Source organism: Cyanistes caeruleus, chromosome 21 (assembly GCF_971803275.1).
Source record: "Cyanistes caeruleus chromosome 21, bCyaCae1.hap1.1, whole genome shotgun sequence".
Classification (NCBI taxonomy): domain Eukaryota; kingdom Metazoa; phylum Chordata; class Aves; order Passeriformes; family Paridae; genus Cyanistes; species Cyanistes caeruleus.
Window position 1 is genome coordinate 4,468,098 of NC_141721.1, and position 15,240 is coordinate 4,483,337.

Here is a 15,240-nt window from a genome sequence, read left to right on the forward strand (position 1 = left end):
CTGAACCTCACCCACCCCGTGTAAGTTTGTCCTGGGGGTGAGGTGGCCGCAGCCTGGCTCAGGAGGAATTTATGGGAATCTTTGGAGCCTTTTTGGTTTTGGCTGCACCTGCCTCAACTGCCTCATCCTTCCTTATTTGTTCTCTTTTCCCTTTTCTCTCATGGGTGCACAAAATTTTGGTGGTATTGAGTATTCAACCATAACCAGACAAGACAAAAAGAAGTGGCACCTTTGGCTCTTCACTCCCCTCCCTAACTGGCTCTTTCTCTCTTTAGTTTCTCAATTTTGCTTTTATAAAGCTGAAGTTTCTCTTTCCCTGTGTTTCCTGCCCCTCAAATTTGTGTTCCTCTGCTGCATTCAAACGTGCATTCAGAGGTGTTCCATGGCAGGAGAAATAAAACCACCAGTCATTTCTTTACTCTCCCTTTATATCAGTTCCTTATATCTAATTCCTTAAACAGAATTAAAGACAAACTGAGCTCTTGCTGAGCTGCACTTTTGTGCAATTCACAGTAATATCCTCGATTCCAGTCACAATGGAAAGTATTTCATCAGCATCCAGTAAGAAGTCCCATCCAGCCCTCAGCTGAATGGAGAACCGAAAGTTTGGCCGGTCACTTCTGCAGCAAAGAGGAAATATTTTTGCCTTTTCCATCAGAAATAGTCTATTAATGGTGAGATTTTCCGTGGTTCCTGCCGGATGACGAGTCACCCTCTGGAAACTGCAGTGCCCACAGTGCCCTGATCTCAGCTTCCAGCCTTTTCTGGCTGTGGGATATTCCTCACCACGCTCCTGGTTCTTCTTGTCCCCCCAGTGCTGCTCTCTGGCCCATCCTGCCCCTTTTCCCTCTGATCCAAGCCAAGCTCAGGGCTTGGAAGCTCAAGCTCCATCCCTGGCTCAGGGCTGTTCTCTCCATAAAAAAATCCCAGCCTAGGGTTTGGATGGCTCAGGATCTCATTCCTGTGGTTGAATGAGGGCAGAGAGGTGCCACAATTCCAGGGCAGAGGTGTGGGGAAATCTCTGTGGGACATGTGGGGTTTACAGGCAGAGAGAGTCACAAAGACACAAAAAAGGTTCCACTGGCTGAGTTTGGGATTCCTGTGCTCACAGAGGGTGCTTTGAGCCCTAGAGAAACCCCTCGGTGTCTCTGCAGAAAAACAGAGTGAACTCATGTAGATCTGCATTAGTTTAGGGATTTGAGTCCCTTCCTTCTGCCTTTGTGCATCCAGGGCCATGTGACAAGCAGGAGCATTTACAGCAGGTGAACTTTCCAAGCCTTCCTGAACCGCCACAGAGGGAGACGATGCCTTTTGGGCTTTGCCTTTTTCTCTTTTACATGTTCTCTGCATTCCTCACACACATCTATTTGTAACTCTGTGGCACCCACTGCATTAGTGGCTGATTATCCCAGGAATTTTCCATGGCCTTTCCCTAGGCAGAAAGACAAAACAAGATCCAGAGCTCCAAGGCCCCAGCGCTCTCTCGGTTCTTCCAGGGAACCAAGGCTGAGAACAATTCTTCCAGATACATTTCCATGGATAAAGTACAGCTAGTGCAGAGGGAGGAACTCCAGAAAAAAGGCTTGACCTGAAGAGAAACTGCATCACCACTTGTCCTCCTAATTAGTGGTTTTTATCAATTATGCTAATTTCCTAAAACCAATAAAAACTTGCTCACCCCTGGGGTGTGGGCTTTTGTAGACATCTTTTTATAACTGCTCCTGAAGGCATTCAAATAAAAATCCACTTTTACATTACCTCCTTACTAAAATGATCTTGAGTTACATTTCCAGGTTGGAAAAAAGGCACCAGAGACACCGGTTATTGTTAAATCCAAAGGATTTATTTATTTATTCGTTTGTAACCCCATTCCCAGAGTAGCTGAAACAGAAATAACTGAAAATTGGGAGAAAGAGCTGGAACAGCTGGATCTGTTCTTCCACCAGCCCAAGGGCAGATCAGAACTGGCCAGCTCCTCCTGAAGAACCCCAGGAGATGATTTGCAGCCATCCCCACCTCTGTCCCACAGATGCTCCCACAACCCCGAGGCTGGGGAAGCTTTGCTGGACAAGAAGTGGGGCTGGGAGCACAGGCACTGCCATGGCTCAGCATTTTGGGCTGCTGGGCTTTTCCCTTGAATCAGTCAGGAATTAGTCACAGCCGAGGCAGGGTCAGCAGCAAGGCCAGGGGAAGCTGGGGTTTGCATGGTAACTGCAAAACGCCTGTGGCAGCATCAGGAAAAGGCTGGGAAAAGCAAAGTAAATGGAGGAAGGAGTGATTTTGGCAGCTCACTCTGTCTGGGTGTGCAGCAGAGGAGGGGGGGAGGTTTGGGAATTACCCTCTGGCATTGCAAATGCTGTCCTTTCTCAGTCACTCTCCAGTTTTCTGGAGATTTTATCTGCAAGGAGCTGATCCCAGTGGGTACCAGCAGGATCCTCTCCTTCCTCTGGCTCCTGCTCTTAATGCTGTCCCTGACAGAGGGGGTTTTGTTTTTGGGGCTAAACCAGGAGAGATTAAATTGGATTAAATGATGCTGCTTGGGAAGGAGTGGGCAAGCAGTTATTGCAACAACTTGAGCATTGAGAGGCTGCAGCCAAAACTGAATCCCTCAGAGAGGTGTAAATCCAGCCAGGGGACAGGGAGGGTGGCAGGGCAGGCTGCTGGCCTGGATCAGGGCACCAGAGTCCAGGCCCTGCACCTGCAGGAACTCCATGTCTCTACAGCCTTTCCAGTAAGGAAATTGTTCTTTTGATCAATCACCAGCAAAAAGGGACAGATGTGAGACCCACAGTGACTTCTAGCTCAACACAACCTCCTTCCCTCATGATTTTCCCCGTCCAAGCAGGGGCTGGTGTTATCAGTGTGTGTGCAGTGGTTGTGGTCCTCACTCTGGATCCTCGTGGTGGAGCAGGGTGAGAAGGGGAATTTGTGGCAAACCCAGGGAGAAGCTGGCATCTGTCTCCTGGCAGTGTCCATGCCAGGGCGCCTGAGCTGGGTTATTTCATCCCCAGGGCTGTTCCACAGCCCTGACACAGTTTGGGAGCAGCAGGCACCAAGGAGCATCTCCAAAGCCGCAGCCTCGTGGCCGGCGCTTCCCCTTCTGCGGTTTCCTCGCCTTTTCCAGCTCAGCGAAACTGGGTGATCCTGACATAATTTCCCTGGTATGATGCCCTCACTTTCTTTCTTTGAAACCCTGCACCCTCCCCTCGGATGGGGATAAAAGGAGAGCACGGCCCCAGAGGCCGCAGAGAGAGCCCTGCAGCCTCCCCTGACAGCTCCTCTGACAGAACACTCAGCACCATGAAGGTCCTGGCAGCCACCCTGGTCACTCTGCTCCTCCTGGCCACCTGCTCCCCATCTGAGGGCCACCTCGGTGAGTCCAGCCTCTCTGCAGGGTCCCAGCCCCGTCAGGGGGACCCTGGTGGCTGTGGGGATGTTTGGGGGGGCTCTGTGCCACACTGGGGGATGCAGGTTTGGAGCTGGGGCTGTTTCCTGGAGGGGGCTCTGCCAGGGGATGTGGCACGAGATGGCAAATCCCTGGAGGGGGCAGAGGCTGTGCTGCAGCTGGGGTCTCACCAGGGCCGTGTGTCTGTCCCCTGCCCTCACAGATGGTGTCCCCAGCACCTGCTGCTTCAGCTACCAGAAGCAGCCCATCCCTCGACGCCGCGTCAGCTCCGTCTTCATCACCAGCAGCTCCTGCACGCAGCGGGGCGTGATGTGAGTACCCAGCACTGCCAGGGGTGCCCAGGGGTGTGGGGGGACGTGGGGACACCCAGGGGACACCCAGGGGACACCCAGGGGACACCCAGGGGACACAGCTCCCAGTGCCTCGGCCCGGCAGCTGAAGGCAGGCTTTGTCCCGGCAGTGTGGTCACCAAGAAGGACAAACAGGTGTGTGCAGATCCACGGGCACCTTGGGTGCAGGAGCTCCTGAAGCACTTCCAGAGCCTGGGAAACTGAGCCTTCCCTGCTGACAGCCACCATCCCACCCCTGCACAGATTCCAGCCTCGGCCACAACTGAGAGGATTTGACCCCCAGCCTTCCTCAACGGGGAAAATTATTTTATTTAACTTATTTAAGTTAAACTAAATATTCTTTTTCTAAGCACAAAAGTTATTTAAACGATGTCAGAATAATATGCTAAAATAAAGATTATTTCAATCATATCTGTGTGTCTGTTAATGAGGGGTCAGCTTGGATGCCTGCTTGCACCAAGGTGGGAGAAGGGACCACAGGGACCCCTGGGTTTGCTGTTCCTGGGGTCCAGCTCTGGTGCCACCCAGTTTGTCCCCAGAGGTGACACCAGTGTCTCACCTGGGGCTGCCAGTGCTGGCTCTTGTTTGGGGAATGCCCAGGAAGTACCTGTGGTGCCACAAGAGAGTTGGGCTGTGATGTTCTCTGGGATGGAAAATCCTTTGGTCAGCTTGGATCACCTGTCCTGGCTCTGCTGCCTCACAGCAGCTCCTGAGTCCTTGATGAAGGAAAACACCACTTAGGAACAGCTAAAACACCAGTGTGCCATAAATCAGCATTATTCTCATGTTGAATCCATCAGCAAATACCTAAAAAAAAAAATAAAAAATAAAATTGAGCTTCAGATCCTCCCCCAGCTCTGCTGTCCCACACCACTGGTGACACCACCAGCCAGTTTGTCACCCAAACAGGGCACCCATCCAGGACACAGCACCCAAATTTCTGTGCCACCCAGCTCTTCATTAACAGGCACACTGATATAATTAAAACTGGTTTTGTTTGAACTTACCATCCTGACATGTTTTAAATACCACACTGATGATAGCTGCCTTCTGTAAGTTCAGAGGTATTTGTGGGGAAGGAAATGCAGCAGATTTCACTCATCTGGGCTTCAGGAAGACACTTGAATTAAGGCCAGATAGTAAATTATGAGCAAAGGCAGAGAAGATGTGACTGGCATACGAACAGTAAATTTGGTCAAGAGCTGCCTGAAAAGGGCATGGTAATTGCTTCAGCTGAAAGGGGCTGTGTCACACTCAGAGGGGCTTACCCACACAGTTCCTTGAGTTCCTGCCTCAAAAAATATCCTGCTTGACATTTGCATTAATGACCTTGGCACACAAAGCAGGAGAAGGCCGGGGAAATGTGCTGACGAGGCAAAACGAGATGGGATCATCAATCTAGAGCAGGCCAGGACATCACACAAAAGGATCTGAATGACCTTGAGGGATGGAGGAGGGCTCCAAGGCAGCGCAGAGCAGGATCCTGCTGCTGGGGACAGGGGTAACAGGAACAGCCACTCACCCAGTTTGGGAGCTGGGAATGTCTGGGGCAGGGAAAATCCCTCAGCACACATCTGAGGTTAAACAACATGAAAAGGGTTAAATGCAAAAGGTTTGGGTTGAAAAACGAGGGATTGATCCATGGGAATGCACCAGACAGGCTGGAAGCTGCCTGGGAATACCAACAGAGGGGAAATCAGCTTTGCATAGGGATGTTGTAAGGATCTCATGCAGGTTTCTGACCCAAGATGAAAACCAAGCACTGCTCCCATGGACACCAGCCCCACCAGCACCTCACACAAACCATCCAGACTGGAGCTGAGGCTCCTTCCCAGGGTGAACTGGATTGTCTTGACAAGAGCCTGTTCCCAGAGCCCTGTTTTCCAAACTTTCCTTTGGAAAGGGGTTGCTGTGGAATCCAGCGCTCTCCAAGGCTGTCCCACCACCAGCAAACTGCTCTCCTTCCCAGGAAAAGCACCAGATCCACCTGCTCCCCTCCAGGCCTGGAGGTGGTTTCAGTGGTTTTGGGGTTTTGGTAGGAGTTTTGGGTTTTTTGCTTCACCCTGAAACTGGCTCAGCTCAACCCTTCAGTCTGGAACCACAGAATAACAGCACTTCTGCCAGATTTCCTCCAGAATATCCTTTTTGGGCACATCCACCTCTAACACCCCTCTTTCTGTGCCCTGAAGGAGCAGAGCTGAGGCAACCTCAGGTGGTGCAGGCACCCCCATCCCCTAAGCTGACCCCTTGTTGTTTCAGCTCCCCAGGGCTGCATTAATTCTGTGGTTCCAACCTTTTACTCTCCACACTCCCTGTGTGTGCCCATCCCAGCTCTCTGGCCTTGCTGCACATCCCCAGGGATGTGTCACCATCGCTGCAGTCCTTTGGAACACCAAATCTGCTGTGGGATCATCAGAGGTTTCTATTTCTTTATTCCTCTCCTTTCGGTTTCCTCCACATCCTCATCTCTGATCAAGTCCCTCAGAGCTTCCTGGGCCACCTCACTGCTGAGTTGAAAGATTTTTATAGCACTATTTTAAATTTTCAGGCTTTTTCTCTCGACTTCCCCTTTCTCTGGAATTTCTCTTTCGAGTTTACTGGGAAAAAGACTAATCCTGGGGTCTGCTTGGATCCCTTTCCTTTTCAACCACAGGATGTGGGACTGACTCACATTTTAGGGAGAATTACTTCTATCCCCCCCCCTCCCCAATCTGTGAATCCCAGTACCCACAGCATCCCTCCACTCCCAAATCCCAGCTAAAGCTGTCTCTCTGGACACTCTCTCCTGCTTTTCCCCCAGTTTTTCCCTCTGTGAATTCCCCAGCAGGACACACTGTCAAACCTTTGCTTTGCTTTTAGGACCAAGCCAGGAGTAATGGTGACCATCAGCCCTTCCCCATCCTTTTCAGAGCCACTTTTTTCCTGCAGCCTCCATGGCTGGACCCTGCTGGGTGTAATTCAGCATGACAAAGCTTCCTCCTCCCAGGAGAGGAATCACTCCTGATTCAAAGTGCTTTTTGGTGTGAAAACCGCTTTTTACCCTGGGCTAAATGCCTCAGTGCAGACCCAGGGTGAGCTCCCCTGTGTGCCCACAGCCCCTCCAAAGAGCTGGCCCTGCTACCCCCAAAAATGCCTTGCAGGAAGGTGGGAAAGAGTCCAGACAGTGCAGAGAACCAGAAATAACAGAACACAGACGGGTTTTGCCTCTGGGCCTGCTTTTACCCATAGAGCTGAGTGAAAAAATAGTGATTTTTGCAAGCAAGGACTCAGGACAGCTGTCCCCACAGCAGGACTGTGTCCCCACCACCAAGAGCAGCAGGCTGGGGGCTCAGGTGACAATGACAAACTGCAGGTGCCAGCCTGGAGCTCCGTGCACACTCCTGAGGCTGGGGCACAAGTGCCAGGGATGCTCTGGGAAGAACACAGCCCCCAGCAAATACCTTGGGTACAGAATCCAGCAGACCTCGGTGCCTCAGAGGGCACAGGGCTGGGGAGAAGCAGAGGAACACGCCAGACACATGAATTTCTGCAAGGAGGAAGAGGAAGGATTTGGCTCTCTGGGTGATTCTGCAACAGGCAAGATGTGAACTCATCATGCTGCTGGCCACCCAGAGCAGGAGAAGATCAGGATGACTCAGCCACATGTGTGATAGTGCCCAAATTCCAGGGCCAGGTCAACCCTGGATCAGCCAAGAGCTGAAAATCATCTGGTTTTTGAGAGATGGGTCCCAGCAGAGGATGTGCTGTCCCCAAGGATTTGCTGCCTTCCATGGCTCAGGAGCAGCCTGAGGAGCTTCCCATCTACACAGTTCCCATCTAAGGGTTTCTGAGGGAAGGGAGAGGCCCGTGGGGTTAGAGCACATGGTTTTTCAGAGAAATAGTGAAAGCAGAGCTGGGGAGACTCAACTTCCACTCGCTGTGTCACTCTAGGAACAGACTTCCCCTCTCTCCAGGTGATGTCCCAGCACCTCCTCACTGCTGCAGGATTTTTTCTCCCATTTTTTCACTGTTTTGAGATGAGAACATGGTGTCCTTTCCAGCAGGAAAACAAAGGATGAAATTGTTCAGTGACTCCTGTGACCCATTCTCAGGCCTCTCACTCACCCTCTTTGCACTGCACACCACCATTCTTCCACGCTCCGCAAATTTAACAAATCCGTGCTTGTTTCAAGCAGCATTAATAAAAATATCACATAGCACCAGAGCTGTGGGGTTCCATACGCTCCTGGCAGTCAGGGGTGAAATCCACCCAGGCCATTTCCACAGCCTGACAATGACAATGAGGTGTCAGAAACATCAGGGGATTGGGGTTTTTTTTGCAACTGGGGGAGCTGGCTCATCCCCACAGGACCGAGCTGCTCATGCAGTCATCCCTTCCCAGAGCTCACAGATTTTGAATCCCTGTCAAAAATGATGTCAGGTTCAACTCCAGGAAAAGCAGGAGCAAGTGCCTGCTAGTGTGGGAACACAGGACTTGGAAGAGATTCCCAAGGAGGGTTTCCCAGCCAGGTCTTCCCGAGCTGTTGCAGAGCAGCATTGCAGCACCATCTGCTGCCTGCTGCTCCAGGCAGCTGAGAAATTCCTCCCTCTTCAGGGTGACAAATCCTGCAGTCACTGGTTAGAAAGTGGATTTGTCTTCTCTTGGGGCAAACCAGGGCTCAGGCTCCTCAGACTGCCCTCAGCTGAAGCAGAGTCTCAGATCCTGTGGTCAATACTGCAGGTGAGTGCGAGCAGCAGAAGCACCAACTTACAAAACTTAATTGCTGCAAATATTTACTCAGGATTTAGGCAAATTAACACCCTGCTGGCACTTCTCTTTGCACTGGCCTCCCTGTGAGGGCACAGCACACCTGACTCCAAGTGTGGCTGTGCATTTCTCAAGCTCATCCCAGCTCCTCTTTCTCCACCTAAAAAGCTCCCAGCTCCTCCTGCCCCATCCCAAAGCCCCAAAGAGCCATCCCAGCCTGCAGGAACGTGGTGCTGCACAGGAGCAATGCCCAGCAAGGACACAGCAGGTAAAGGCAGGTTTTATATTTCAGCTTGTCCTTTTCTTCACTGGGATTTACAGGACTAAAGAAATAAATCAAAGGTGCACATGGAGCAGGTCTCCTCACCCCGTGGTGCAGCTCAGACACAAGAGCAGAAGGAAGGCCCAGCACGTGTGAAGGATGAGGGTACAAGCTCAGCTGGCTGTGGGAAGACACATGCCAGAAGAAAAGAGGGAACAGGAAAAGAAGAACCAGGGGAATCCCAGTATTTCTCCTCACGCTCAAATCCGAGAATGCCACATCCAAAGCTGCTGCAGCGTTTCCTGGCTAATACAGGAGATGGTTCACTGTCCCAAATCCTGGCCAGTGCCCCCTCCCCAGCCTTGGGACCACGACAGCATCTGCCTCATCATTCTGGCATCTCCAACAGCTTCTCTCCCTCTCACACACACCAGGCTTCTGCAGACAGCTCAGAAATTGTGTATAACAGCCAATATTCTGCAAACATCTCGTGCCAGATTGAGCTGGGAGAGAATGAACTCAGCCCAAGCCACCCAGCCAAGGCAGCAAATGCTCCCAGGGCTGGGAGCAGCCAGGGCAGCCCTGCAGGGCACTCCTGTCCCTCTCCACAGGCAGCTGCCATCCCCCTCTGTGCTCAGCCTGCTGCAGATGTGTACAGAGGAGATCTGGGTGTTTGTTCTCCAAACCTGCCTCATTAATGCTGGAGGAATATTGACACTGCACTCCCTTCAAAGCAAATGGAAATTGAAGCTTTTTATTGAACCTGTTTCTTTCTTTAATCTTAGCTGTTAGAACAAGACATTGAACATTACCACCCATTTTTACATCACACGTCACAAGTTCAGCTGGGCTCCTGCTTTATGTCATTAATGTTGTCTGCTTCCCCAGCAGTCCTCAGAGTGAAGTCTTATGGAGAAGCAGACACTCAAACACACACAAAACCAGAAAATGCAAGGGGGTTTTACTAATGAGGCAGGCACTTTGCTGCATGCACCTCTCCACCAGAAACGAGTCCCACTTTAGCAGACACCAACAGCATCTTTTGTCTTTGTCTAATTTGGGAGCTGTGTTGCACAGAAGTGGGAAGGCAGTTAATGTATGCAAAGTTTGCTCGAGCAGAAAGTGCTTGATCTAGTCAGGGACTGGAAGAACAGAAGCTTTGCATTCCAAACAAAGGATTCCCCCAGGAATGGGAGGTATTTGAAGATGTCCACTTCTGCATCTGGAATTAAAAGCTGAGATTTCTCACAGAGAAATGCAAATCAATTAAGTGAACCAAGAAATGTTTGGGGAGGAGAAGGAAAATATTTGGCAGGCAAACACTAAAACATCGAGCAGCTCTGTGGGAATTGTGTCCCAGGGACTGGACCAAAACCACAATTAGTCTGTTGTGGAGATAAGCACCAAGCTTGTGTTCTGTTTTCTCATCCCAAACACCTCCTGGGCACTTGCTGCCTCACATGCTTCCTCCAGCAGCAGAGCTCTAGGTGTGTGAAACACCTGGGGGAGGAAGGGTTTTAGCAAAGTATGAAGTGTTCCTTCCAAAGTGCACAAGTAGTAAACAACATTTCCTCCGGGTTTGAACTGCTCCCAGCCCCACTGGGGGCACGTGTGGCATTCCCAGCTGATGTCCCCTGCCTGGGAGCTGGATGGCAGCTCTGGATCCACACTGCCTTGTCTCTCACACCTGGCAGCAGCCAGAGCTGCCCAAGTGTCCCCACAGAGGTAAAAAAGCCACCAGGCTGGTAAGGAAAGGAGGGGCTTCAAATGTAGATCACATCTGAGTCATGCTGCTGAACCTGCAGGCAAATCAAAGAGAGGGAATTAGTGCTGGCTTACAGTAATTCCCTTTGGTCTGGGTCTTCATTTCCTCCAACTCTGGAGCCTTTTGCAAGATGCTCTGCAACAGCTTTTTCTTCCTTCTTTAAACAAATACAAACAACTCACCCCCGAGTTTAGTCTTAAAAGTTGCTTCTGTTGTCTCAGAAAGAGCTGCTCCCTCAGCTGTGTCCTTTAGTTCTAAGCACACCAACCCTCAAGGAGGTATTGAATGTTGTATTCAGGAGCTTTTAATTGATCCTAAACCCCTCCAGTTTTGTTCAGATAAACCACAGCAAATCCATCAGGCTTTCCTCATTCCCAATACCTTGCCCAATTAGCATTGCCTACAGACAGCTGATTTCCTTCCCCCCTGTTCCAGACCACATTTCCTCACAGCTCTTCTTCATTCTCCAGTCCAGTGACATTTCAAAGCAGGTTTTTTTCTCCTGATACCCAGCTCATTGCTCTTCAGGCCTCTTTGACAGGGAGCACATGGAAGAGAACGGAGCTGTTGGGAGCCTGGGTATTTATTTGTCTCTTCCTCTCTGCCTTTTAAAAGCAGAAGACAGGCACAGTATGTTTTAAGCTCTCTGTACCTGGGAGCACATTTCTCATTTCCAAGTCTGGCTGGTACAAATAAAATTTAACACAGATCCTCCTACTGTGTACAGACATCTCTGCTTCATTTACCAAGGCTTACAGCTTTGCACTCCTGCTTAGCTCAGAAGTGAGAAAAAACAGGCAGCCTCGAGTTATAAACACTCCCAAATGATGTGCCAGCACCAGGGGCTCCAAAATCCTGCAAAAGCCTTGTCAGCTGTGAGGCTGGGACAGAGCAGGACAAACCAGGTCCCTACAGGCAGCCACCCTCTCAGAACCCTCAACTTTCAGGCAACATTCAGGAATTTGCTTAGGAACCTGATTACCTTTATAATCTGTTTTCTGCTTCCTGTGCCCACACTGCTGGCAGCCAAGGAATTGGCTTGGGAAGATGATTTCTCCACAGGCACCGTGTGCTGAGTTTTGTTGGTGCAGGGCCAGCTGCTTGCAGTGTTTAACAAGTAAGCAGGGAAAGGTCTTTGAAGATTTACATCCAATGAATCTCCAGTTTCGAAGGTTTTCATCCATGATGGGGCCTTTAAAAGAACAGAGCACATGGAAATTTAATGCCCTCTCTGTATCAACACTCACTAAGCCAAAAAGAACATCGGATGAGTAGTCAGAAAATAAAGGCCATCTTTCCTCATAGTTTTTCAAGCCTCCCTCCTGTCTCTAAAAAACCATTGACTCAGAGCCATTTTTGCTACATGAGGAACAACCTGCAGACAAAGCCAGCCCTATTCCTGCCCTGCTTCAGGAAGAAGTTGAAGAGTTTATTTAAATAACAAGCAACTTATGACAAAAATCTGGGTCTAGTTCCTCATTGCCTTCAAAAAAAAAAAAATATACCAAGGCTTTTATGACTTTCAGCAACCACAAAGCACATGAAGGAGAATGTGAGGCAAACTGTAAGAAACCACATTTAAATGTATTAGTCACAACAATTTCATTTGCTCCAAGACCTTAAACCCTGATTGTGATTTCATAATCATAAAAAATATGATGATTATTTTTTGCTGATGGTCCTGGTATTCAGGTGTGCAGGAAAAAGGCCTTAAGATTTTGTTTTGACATGAATTTTCCCCTAAAAGTGTTCATGTTTCTAATATTTTATCACCAAAGGTACTAAGGCTTGGACTAGAATACAGCAGCTCCCTTTGGCACACCCACACTGCTCCATTTTGGGGTTGATGCTGGAGAAAGGGGCAGGGATTTAGGGTTCTTACACTTCCTAAGGAGCGATCCAAGGAGCCCAGGACTTCATTCCAATGACTGTAAAGCCCAGCCTGTTTTTCCTCCAGTTTCAGGGCATGAATTTCAGACTTCAGTTCTTTCAGTCGATCTTCGAATTTCCTGCTCTTTTCCAAGTAGTCCAGCCTGGATCCACACATTGCAGACAAAAAGTTTAGGGTGGCACGATTTAACCCAAGAACAGGTGTTTGTGGAAGGAGTGCTTTTAGTTTCATTTAGTTCATTTAGTTAGTGCATTTAGTTTCATTTTATGTTTTGTAAATAAAATGAACTCTGGCAATGCCAGCCTGGCTCCCCAGTGATAAGGGGGTTCACTTCTTTCCTTTTTGCTGCCTAACTTTTTACCAAGCATTTCCTTCCAGACTAAAGGATGTCTGAGGGATCAGCTCCCAGCAATTCCACACTTTAGCACTAGAGGGAAACTTCTGTCCTCCCACATGCTGTGGGAAAATGGGCTTTTTCCCTCCCCAAGAAAGAAGGTTCTGGGTTTATCATGGCTTGATGCCACCAAAAACCCCTTCCCCTGTGTGAAAAGCCAGTCTGACACAGACATCACCCACACCAGCTCAGTAAAAGGCATCCTGCCACATGCACATCCCAAATTATTAAAAGATGAACTGTGATTCCCAAAGATTTCATTGCCTTTCTCATTCATCTGCACCACAGGCATGCTGGTACCTCTCTCTCTCTATCTCAAAGGACAGTCTCTTGAGGTCGATGTCCTTCAAATCCAGCTTGATGGATCCTTTGTCAAAGTTGGCATCTCTGCTGTCCCCTGGGGAGTACTGGGGGTACTTGGCCATGTGCTGGAAGAGGCAACACAAGCACTGTCACAGCTCTGATGGACTGATTTGGGATTTGTCTCCTCAGTTCTGCAAGAATGCCATGTTGAGCTATTTCCTAAGTTTCTGAGACACACAGATGCTCCTAGAGCCCTTCCTCTGCACCCAGCTGAAGCCCACAACCCACAGATCCAAGAGCAGAGATTTATCCTGGCTGCAGTGTTTCTGTTCCAGCAGAGAATGGAAACCCAGCCTAGGCAGGGCTGGAGCAGAAGAGGGAGTTGGGCCACAGAAGTTCAGCAGTGCCTTCTCACTGGGGACAACTTCCCCTGCTTTGCCTAAAGACAGATGGATGTGCCAGGATGACACAGCTGGCTCAGCACAGCCATTTGTGCCACAAAAAACTGCCAGGCTGAAAAGGCACCACGAGTTAGGCATGAAGGCAACACAGCCTCTGCTCCCTAAGTCCATCACCAGTTCTGGTTTTAACTTTTGCCTTGCCTTTCTCACCATCCTGAACAAACCCAACTTCCATCCTCACTGCACTGCTTTTCCACACCGCTTTGTCCCCCAGCTGGATGCAGCCATGCCACCACTCAGCTTGATGGGGGCTATACAAATGTCAACACCTGACCATCCCTGAAGATGAAGTGGTGTCCAGTGGAGCAGAACTTACAGGATAATTAAGCCTGGTAATGTCTAGGAGCTTCTGCTTCGCTTTGCGTTCGGCCTCCCGGGCTTCGTGCAGGTCTTGTTTCAGGTGCTCGGCTTCCTTGGCTCTGGAAGAGAAACATCCTGAGGGGAGAGGCTGATGGTTTCCAACCAACACATGGATTTCAGAGCTCTCTAACTTCCAGAGAACAAGTCCACTACTGTGGTATCTTTACACCAAGGCACTCGTGGGAGGGTGGTCACATAGAGAACTGAGCAGGCACAGCAGGACAGAGACCAGAGACACTCCTGCACACAGTGGCTGAATTAACATGGTTTTCCTACCCCAAATTTCCATGGGCTCAGTTACAACCTGCTGATACAGATTGTCTCTCCAGGCCATCAGAGATCCTCCCTGAGGTGGGGAGAGGTTTCTCTTTATTTTGGCAAGCTTCTTGGCAGTATCCTAAAACAAGTAGAAGGATTTCTTAATAATAGGGTTAAAAATCCTCTCTCAACACTGGCTTGCTCTGCACGTTCAGGGAACATGCAAACACTCAGAGTGGTTCATATTCCACATGAGTTTACCTGGTTTTCCACTTCTTAAAGATCTGAAAGGGAAACAAGAGACCATTCACTTGGCTAATTCACTAATGAATGAAAACAGCCTCATATCCCACAGGTATAAAGAGTAAATTTAGATATGTAGCCAGTGCTCATTTGATAACACTAAACAGAAGATGCTTTTGGATTCTGGATCTTTCTTGCTAAATATCTCTACAGCTTTGCATCTGATCCTCTCTAAACTTGACGTGCAATATAACAACAGCATCCAGGTGGAATAAACAAGGCACAAGGAGGCTCAGACCCTCTGAAGTGCCACTTGAAGGAATAATTCCCCTGTCTTGGGCTTGGCTCTGAGGAAAGCAGCACTCTCTGCAGCCCAGGTGAGAGCACACAGTGCCAGGGAAGCCAACCCCACCTCCTGTCAGACTCCTTCACCAGCTTCACCGCGATCAGCTCCGCCTCCCGCATCTTCTGCTCCATCTGCCGCTTCTCCTCCTTGCTTTTCAGAGCTGTGATCTCCAGCCTCTGGCGTTCCTGCTCAGCCTCTGCAGCATTCTGGGCCAGCAGCTTGGCTTCTTCTTCTGCAATCTGGGCTTTCTCAGCCAGCAGCTCTGCTGCTTCCTGGGATCGGAGCTGAGGAGAAAGAATTTCTCTTAGTTCCTTGCCTAGAACCTACTAAATCACCCCTGCAGGCAGGCAGGAGACATCTTTTAGCAAGAGATCAAGTGATAAAACATTATTTCTTAAATAAAACTCAGACAATTTCAGGGTCTAATGTTCTTCTCTGCTCCAGAATTTCCTGT

The 15,240-nt window shown here is 49.5% G+C and overlaps 2 protein-coding genes across 9 annotated transcripts in view; one reads left to right on the forward strand and one right to left on the reverse strand.

The window, feature by feature from the left end:
* The first annotated feature begins 3,128 nt into the window (after positions 1-3,128).
* On the forward strand, positions 3,129-4,167 carry LOC111937912 (C-C motif chemokine 5-like). Its single transcript, XM_023939484.2, has 3 exons — positions 3,129-3,373; positions 3,609-3,717; positions 3,867-4,167. Exons 1-3 carry the CDS (start codon positions 3,211-3,213, stop codon positions 3,958-3,960), a joined length of 366 nt encoding a protein of 121 aa, XP_023795252.1. The 5' UTR covers positions 3,129-3,210; the 3' UTR covers positions 3,961-4,167.
* A 5,325-nt stretch (positions 4,168-9,492) lies between these two features.
* Positions 9,493-15,240, reverse strand: part of LOC111937720 (merlin-like) — a 28,290-nt gene continuing 22,542 nt past the window's right edge. For all 8 annotated transcript variants that reach the window (XM_086859570.1, XM_086859574.1, XM_086859572.1 and 5 more), the window contains 6 exons: positions 14,853-15,070; positions 13,896-13,998; positions 13,116-13,243; positions 12,413-12,563; positions 11,513-11,722; positions 9,493-10,564 (listed from right to left, as the gene is read on the reverse strand). In XM_086859570.1, the coding sequence (XP_086715696.1) occupies positions 10,529-10,564; positions 11,513-11,722; positions 12,413-12,563; positions 13,116-13,243; positions 13,896-13,998; positions 14,853-15,070 (846 nt within the window). In that variant the 3' untranslated portion in view covers positions 9,493-10,528. The remainder of the gene's footprint in view (positions 10,565-11,512; positions 11,723-12,412; positions 12,564-13,115; positions 13,244-13,895; positions 13,999-14,852; positions 15,071-15,240) is intronic.